The sequence below is a fragment of the Cebidichthys violaceus genome, unplaced genomic scaffold (genome assembly GCF_023349555.1).
Source record: "Cebidichthys violaceus isolate CVI_PGR_0920_01 unplaced genomic scaffold, fCebVio1.0.p SCAF_4, whole genome shotgun sequence".
In the NCBI taxonomy this organism is placed as follows: Eukaryota; Metazoa; Chordata; class Actinopteri; order Perciformes; family Stichaeidae; genus Cebidichthys; species Cebidichthys violaceus.
The window spans coordinates 8,932,257-8,939,902 of NW_027176594.1; the positions used below are offsets into that span (position 1 = coordinate 8,932,257).

At 37.7% G+C, this 7,646-nt stretch overlaps 2 protein-coding genes across 5 annotated transcripts in view; both read right to left on the reverse strand.

Moving 5' to 3' along the window:
- wdr17 (WD repeat domain 17) overlaps nucleotides 1-1,477 on the reverse strand; it is a 43,477-nt gene extending 42,000 nt beyond the window's left edge. For 3 of the 4 annotated variants that reach the window (XR_011104756.1, XM_068726582.1, XM_068726580.1), the window contains exon 1: nucleotides 884-960. The gene's annotated coding sequence lies outside the window, so the exon portion shown is untranslated. Of the gene's footprint in view, nucleotides 1-883; nucleotides 961-1,386 lie in introns of those variants that run through there. The other variant, XM_068726581.1, reaches the window with a different exon arrangement.
- Nucleotides 1,478-2,927: 1,450 nt separating this feature from the next.
- On the reverse strand, nucleotides 2,928-6,505 carry hmgb2a (high mobility group box 2a). The gene is made up of 5 exons (XM_068727066.1): nucleotides 6,399-6,505; nucleotides 5,431-5,590; nucleotides 4,869-5,020; nucleotides 4,546-4,720; nucleotides 2,928-4,405 (listed from the first exon to the last, which is right to left on the reverse strand). The coding sequence occupies exons 2-5, from the start codon at nucleotides 5,575-5,577 to the stop codon at nucleotides 4,232-4,234; spliced, it is 648 nt and encodes a 215-aa protein (XP_068583167.1). The 5' UTR covers nucleotides 5,578-5,590; nucleotides 6,399-6,505; the 3' UTR covers nucleotides 2,928-4,231.
- Between the last annotated feature and the right edge of the window lie 1,141 nt (nucleotides 6,506-7,646).

The following is a 7,646-nucleotide window of genomic DNA, read 5'->3' on the forward strand; positions in this document are numbered from 1 at the left end:
ATGAGCCTGCATTTAACAGGGGAGTCAAATCTGAATGGCTTGTTGAATCACATGTTTTCTGATCTGGGCAGCTTAGAAAAAACTGACTGGGTTGTCTTATTTCACAGTCTTTGAAAATGAGTATTCTCTATACAGTAGATTAGCTCAGAACAGAACGAAACTGTAAAAAGATGCAGTCATTAAAAGACATGTTGCTATTGTAAAATAATTGAGGTGTCTCTTAAAATTGTATATATACTTAGATAAGACAATGGCGCTGTCTAGCTCCTTAGGCTGGATAGTCATCATGAGCTACAATAATGTTACGTTACTATGGAAACGCTGTTTCTACTACATTTAGCTAATGTACCGTTATTTCTAGCTCAAAGGACCCGGTTTTAAGATCTATTTTTCACAAGCAAGTCGCCTACTTGGTTTAGGCTAACAAAGAGGCATTCACTGACCACGGAACTATTATTATCACAGATTCCTCGTTTCAGACATGATCATAGCAACAATCGCCTCAAATAAATGCTCATCTGAACCACCGTTAAACCAATATGCTAACCCTTTTTAAGATACCAACTAGCGTTAGCTATTTTCATCCGGAATTGCTGCCACCACTCGCCATACAGACGCATTTGTTTTCCCGTTATACTTCTAAATATGTAGACGGCATCAACAGGTTTCAACAGCACAAACTAATCCGTGTGGAAACGGTCTGTTATTGAGGCACTTGAGTGTCGCAGATATGGTAGGTCTGAATACTACTGAGCGGCAGCTTGTTGATAACAAACGTGCATTCAACAAGATTTCACATCTCTGTTTAGTGTGTCATGGCTATTGATTTGTATTACAGTGCTAGCGGGCAGCTAATGTGTTGGCTATCTGTTTTTATTCTTACCGTCTGTTCTCAGCTGGCTCGTGCACAATGGACAGTTCCCAGGTTCTGAAATGCCCCCTGCTCACTGTCCTCCGCTTGAGGTGGGTCGTAACGACGACAATGATTGGTCCGTGGGAATAATCAATTTGATCAGCTATTGGCTGTCTGGAGTGTCAGTAAGACTTCCTTCTGTGCAAATCCAGAAGTGCAGTCTCCTCTCATGACTCCGTCCAGCATGATGTATGATTATATTATTTCCCTGCGTAAACCCTGGTGCCTGGATCTGAATTATCCAGATTTCTTATCGCTTTCTTCGATAACAGTTCAAATTCAGTTAAGGTCAGTTTCGAGCAGGGGCGGAAGAAGTCCTATTCTGATCCTTTACAGTAGTAGGCTAGTGTTTTAATGTAATACAACAATAGTCCTGCAATCAAATTATCAAGCTACTACGTAAAAGTAGACTAGTAGACTGTCAGCACAATATTCATTGTAAGCGATCAAAAGTTGAATTCAGTGTTACTCACCCAAACGCACGTGCCGAGGCTACCTTTCCTCTTCACTACACATTTGCAAAGCCAATTTTTTTAAGTATTTAAAATCCTGCATTGTTTCCATCCATGTTTTGCTGCTTGTATTCTTCTACCCTCCCTTTGCTGGAGCATTGCTGTACCGCCACCTGTTCATTGTGTGCGCGTGTGCACAACATAAACAAAACGTGCAGCCACTCAAACACGGCCCCATGGCTATAGAGACTATTAATAGTCGAATTAGTCCGTATGCTGAATGACTAGTGTTACATATATTATGGGATCATTATTACGCAGCATTCATGTGTGAGCAACATTTTTGATTGTGGATGGTCGAGGTGGAGCTGATTTGAACGACTTATAAAGTGTTCAGCGTTTTTTTAGAAATGTCTCTCTGTAATGTATTATTTTGTCTGTAATTTATTTTTTGAAGTCAGAACCAGATTTTTATTTAAATAAACATGTTTAAATCGTTCTGGAAAAGAGTGTCCGTTTCTTGACTCAGGAAAAATTAGGCGAGATATTGCACTACAATCGTGAAAAAGATGAATCCTATTCTTTACTAAATCAATTTGCGTTGCCTAAGCTGGCAGACTTTTACATTTGTATGATGAAGTAAACCATTCAGGACTCTATTACAGATAAAACTTTAGTAGAAATATAGCAGGAAATGGACTAACTCAAGTAAAGTACCTCAAAGTTGTATTTATTTATGTACTTGAGTAAATGTACTCAGTCCACCCGTTTCCAAGATAACAGGAACAAATCTATTGAACAAATACTGGTTTTGTATGTTTTAGGCCAAAAAAAGAAGATCAATAAGAGTAGCTGTTATCAAATAACTAACCCTTATCCCACAACACAGACTACAATGTAGACGTATCACTGCACTGCATCTAATCAACATTGGATTCCCCATCAAAATCATCTATGTAATAACCATTGAAAGTTCTGCTGACACATAACCAAGATGTCATTATGATATAACACAAAAGTATTCTGGTAAATATTAAATGTTTAAACTTGCACTGTGTTCTCCAAAATTATACTTTGACCAATAAACTAAATTAATATACAATAAACAATAGAGTAGGCATGAACAGATATATATGACGTGTGGAGCTGGTGGTCGGTATCGTCCCATGAGTAAATCTATTCTAAAAATGATTCCCTAATAGTATGTGGTATACGCTGGGTAGCCATATCTCACAACGTGTTAGAAACTAGGGAAGTTCAAAATATTTTAGGATGGAATATTTAATTTTTCTTCATGTTTTCTAATGCCTGACAAATGGTCAGCCTGGCTGTATACACAAGTTGCACAAATTGGAATATTTACTATATATTATAGTGTATTGTTGAATAAGGAAAGAGGCTTAAAATGTTTTTGTTTTAATATTTATCCTTTAACATTAGTGAACAAGGCAAACCGTATACCCTGTCTGGATGCACAGCAACCAGTCCACTACACTAGGTCAACTTGCCTTATCATAAAATTGACCTTAACATCTTGAAGAAATCATAACTAAGCCAGCACATGATTTCACTATTTTTTTTAATTACTGCTTACAAGTAAAAAATAAAACACAGGGTTACATGGCCAAGAATTTAGCTTTACCCCTTCCTAACCTATAAGCATAGGCACACTATGGGACAATGGGCCCCCAAGCACACTGAAGTGGTCATGATTATCAGGATTTTAGAAGGACAGCTTCAAAGTGAAATAATTTTTCTGCATATTTGGGCGCTTTTGCCCCCCCAAATAAAAAAAAAGTTCATAAAAATCCTGGGTGGATTCCATCTATATCTACAACCTGTAAGACCCCCATGCCAACAATAAATGCCTTTGTGTGATCATTTCACTGAGGAAGTTAGGGATATTAATGACAATCATGGTCTTTGCTACTTGGCCACCGCCATTCATACATTAAGCCGCACCATTAATGCAAAACATATTGGGGTGCAACATGTCTGTGCGATAGTAAAGTCATTAGTCAAGTCATTGTAAAATCCTAATTTAGGCACTCCTAATTTTTTTTTAAATATATCCATTTCACTGGTCATTTGATAGAGGTTAGGATTGGAGGGGAGTGATTGCACTACACAAAGTCTTTAACCTAAAACTAGTTAATTATAATTCTGGTGTATGACCAAATTTTGTATAAGTGTAAAAATGTACACAATATAATAAATTTCAATGGGTGGGACCTTGTTCAGCTTTGCTCAACTAACGCAAGAACTTAAGTAGATGCTTATTGGTCTTAAGAAATTAAAATACAACCTGAATAAATGTTATGTCCATACAGTTATAATATACAAAATTTTATTACAAAAAAAAAGAAAAAAAGTTCTACATGAAGGTTTTCAAAGTTCCACATTAAAAATGGCTTCAAACATTTTTAATCAAACTACAGATAACTCTTGGTAGTAAAATGACAGTGAAGAAACCACACCACTAAACAGAAAACATGAGCAGTGCTTCCAGAAAATACACTTTTTAAAAACTTTACCGATTTGCTGCTGTCCACCACTTGTACACGAGTTTCAGTACATTGTATTTTCACAGGAAATTCATATCCAGCTGCCCGTTAAGATAGCAATGAGGGGTCTTAGATGTAACAAACGAGATCAGCAGAAAAAAACATTAAAAAAAAAATAATAATAATTAGGGGACTAAGTTACAAAATAAAAACTAAATCCCTGAATGTGAAAAGGAATACAGGTCTGGTATCCTACAGAGGCAGACCAACAGGGACAGCAGGCTATACCGTTCAAATCATCCACACAAAATTTGATCTGAACAATGCATTGCAAAATTCACACCCTTTAACATATAGACCACTTAGTCATCATCGTCATCTTCATCATCATCATCTTCCTCGTCTTCGTCGTCGTCGTCATCATCATCATCATCATCAACTGGTTCTGCTTTCTTGGCAGCGGGCCTGCCTGGGCCACTCTTTTTGCCAGCATCACTCTTCCCCAGGCCACTTCTGGCTTTGTATGCCGCAACATCCTAAAAAGAAAGGACATTTACGTAAACCCTTGTCCGATGATGTTTTTCATGAGTTTCATTAACAAAAATATTAATTGTCAGACATATCTACAAGTTGCTTGACCGTTAGTACCAAGCAAAAACAGGCAATGCGTAGATACCTTCTCATATTTTTCCTTCAGTTTGCCAGCCCTGGCCTCATAAGGAACCTTGTCTTTGGAAGTCTGTCTAGACCACAACTCTCCAAGCTTCTTGGCAATGTCACCAATGGAAATACCAGGGTTCTCCTCCTTGATTCTGGGACGATGATCAGAGCAGAAAACGAAGAAAGCGGAACTGGAGAGAAATCAAAAATAAATTATTGTCAGAACACACCAGGCTGCATTCCTGCACATGACAGTAGGAAGCAACTAAATATGATAACTCTTCTTTAGTCAAATGTTTTTAAACAGTATATGGGGCAGTGTGGCGTAGATTTACTTACGGTGGTCTTTTGGGTGCATTAGGGTCCTTCTTCTTCTTTCCCTTGCCTGGAGCACCTTTAGGAGGGATGTACGTTTTCATCTCTCTTTCATACCGGACCTTGTCGTTCTTAGCCATATCCTCGAACTTCACCTTCTCCTTGGCTGACATGGTCTACAAAAAGTTCAACACCTTAAAATTATGACTTGATGCATCTTTCTGCACAAGACTGTCCATGGACAACTTAACATCCTCAGTTACCGTACTATTTTCATATAAACAATCTTTATCAAGAGCATCACACCCTATGTACCTACCAACAGAGAGGGCATAGGGCTATGCAGGGATGGGAAAAATAGGGAGGGACACAGCAAAGTTGCACTAAAATAAATTCCACCTCCGGCTGTCAAATTCCAACACAGTTCTGTGGTTTAGACTAAAAGTCTCACTTTATATTATTGATAGTTTGTGACATTTTAGTATTTCATCATTAAATTCATTGTATAATGTAGGGAAAGCCACACCCATTTCATGCTAAATATATAGTTTGTAAAATGCTATATAAGAAATTGATGCCAGCTTACCTTCCATCTCTCAGAGCACTTCTTGGAAAACTCTGCAAAGCCTACACTGGTCCCCGGGTGTTTCTTTTTGTGCTCTTCGCGGCAGGTCGCAACAAAGAAAGCATATGATGAGGTCTTTCCTCTTGGCTTATTTGGGTCCTTTGTCATGGCTGCGATTGATCTAGAGCACATGCAAAAAAAAAAAAAAAAAAAAAACCGTCACATGACACTACGAACACACTTCGTAGCAAATGCGTGAGGTCATGTTAAGTTAAGGTTATAACGTTAGCGCTAACGTTACATCACTTTGTAACTTAACGGCCCAATAACTACACTTAAACACGTGTAAACATATCCCGTTAATATGTTAAGCAAATGAATTGAAAGCAACGTGTTAGCTGAAGCAAAAGCCCACGGATGTGTTATGGCTCTAATCGGATTTCTGCTTGTCTGGGACAAAAAGACGGGACTCCATTTTGTATCTTCCCGCCTAAACTTTACTGCGCCAAAAGCTTACAAAAACTATACTACGAAGGTACCTAACCGCTATGATTTGAATTAAGCACAACTGCTCTTCCGCCTTTAAACCACGCGAGTGGGTCCTCGACTAAATGGTTAAGTCGAACTTTAACTTAAATGCGGGGCTACCATCGTGTATCGTGTAGCAAGCTAAGCTACCAAACCAAATGGCGTTTGAACTGCATGTTGCGTACAACGCAATAGACCACCATTTAGCTGCCTTTCACAGTATCAAAAGAGGCCAAAAACTGTAACATAGATTAAGCAGAATAAAACTGCTCCAATTGGATACATTTAGGAAACATGATGTTACGTTAACTAACGACAGGCTAACATACAAACAACTTAATTCGCTAAAAGGCTTTAGTTTGAAAAAATGCACAAAATTGGTCGGAGACATACTACCATGGAAACCGCTGGAGACTTTCAATAACAGTAATATTTCGACAAAATTGCAGCAACGGTCTTACCTGTTCTCAGCTAGACAAGTTGTAAACGACTGAACGAGGACAAAAAGCTCGACTGTTTTGTCACTGTCTGCGAGGGCGAACAAACTTGAAACAAAGTACTTCCACAACTCCTCCCAGCCGTCATATGATTGGCCGGATTTAAACATTTACATTTGAATATAGGGCATGAGAAAGGAACACAACTGTGATTGGTTGCATTAAGTGTGATCACGTTTGTATGCGTTGTTTGTACGATGATTGGTTTAACTGGGCTTTTAAACATACGGCGCGAAGATTTCTTTGTCTGCTTCGAGTCAAAATATGTTCATCTGTTTATGGGTTGTCGGGGGTTTGTGTACGTTTGACCGTTTTTTCTAGATGAGACTGGCAGCAGCAAAAACAACTATAGGACTGTTTCTATTTCGTTTCATTGAACAAGCTACATTACAAGGAGACTAACTATCCTGGTTAGGACAAGTCAAAAAACAAAACTAATCATTTGCTTTCTTTAGCCAGCAAACTAGCTTGAGAAAATTAAAATAATATTTTTGGATTTAGTTTCCCACCTCAAAATGGAACTTACCCGTTTCTCACATGTAATAAGGGAGAAGTCAAATTAATAATTAAAACTACTATATTTTAGCTTTTTGACTGAATTTATTGATTATATACTACAAACCAACAAATCAACATCTGCTATTAAGTGCAATGTATGATTATGCGAGTACAAAAAATGATACAAATTAACTTTGGTGTGTGTGTTTTTTCTTCATAAACAGCAACGTGCACAATGTGAAATTAACAAAAGCTGAATATATCATAGTTTTCCATCAATGAGCTATAATGTAATTTGTAATAATTTATCAACAATTCAGGCAGAGCCGGGGGGTGCATAATATGTCACGTAGTATTCGTCCTTTGCTGTCTATTATTAAAAATCTCTTTTGTTTGGTCCTTCACATCTTTTGCATTTAAATGATTAAAAGAAAGGATCCTGGTTAATAGAGGAATTTTTCACTTTTTTGAGTTTTGGTTTGTGAGAGAATATGCCTGCGTTGATCTATTTCATTGAGCATTACCTAAAAAAATTACAATATGGCAATAGGCTATTCTCTGCAATCGTCAGTGAATAAGTGAATAACTGTAGTGGTAGTGCATGTATTAGAAACGGTTTTAATCCTTCTACAAAGGACTGGCAAGTTTTCAATGGCAGGTCGTAACAAGTAACACACACACGACAACAACAACATATTAAAAATGAATGCAAAC

Coding starts and splice junctions, on each gene's coding strand:
- hmgb2a (XM_068727066.1), bottom strand. CDS start 5,577: ATGACAAAGGACCCAAATAAGCCAAGAGGAAAGACCTCATCATATGCT. Junction 4,721..4,868: donor AATGCACCCAAAAGACCACC/GTAAGTAAATCT, acceptor ATTTCTCTCCAG/TTCCGCTTTCTTCGTTTTCT. Junction 4,406..4,545: donor TGAAGGAAAAATATGAGAAG/GTATCTACGCAT, acceptor CTTTCTTTTTAG/GATGTTGCGGCATACAAAGC.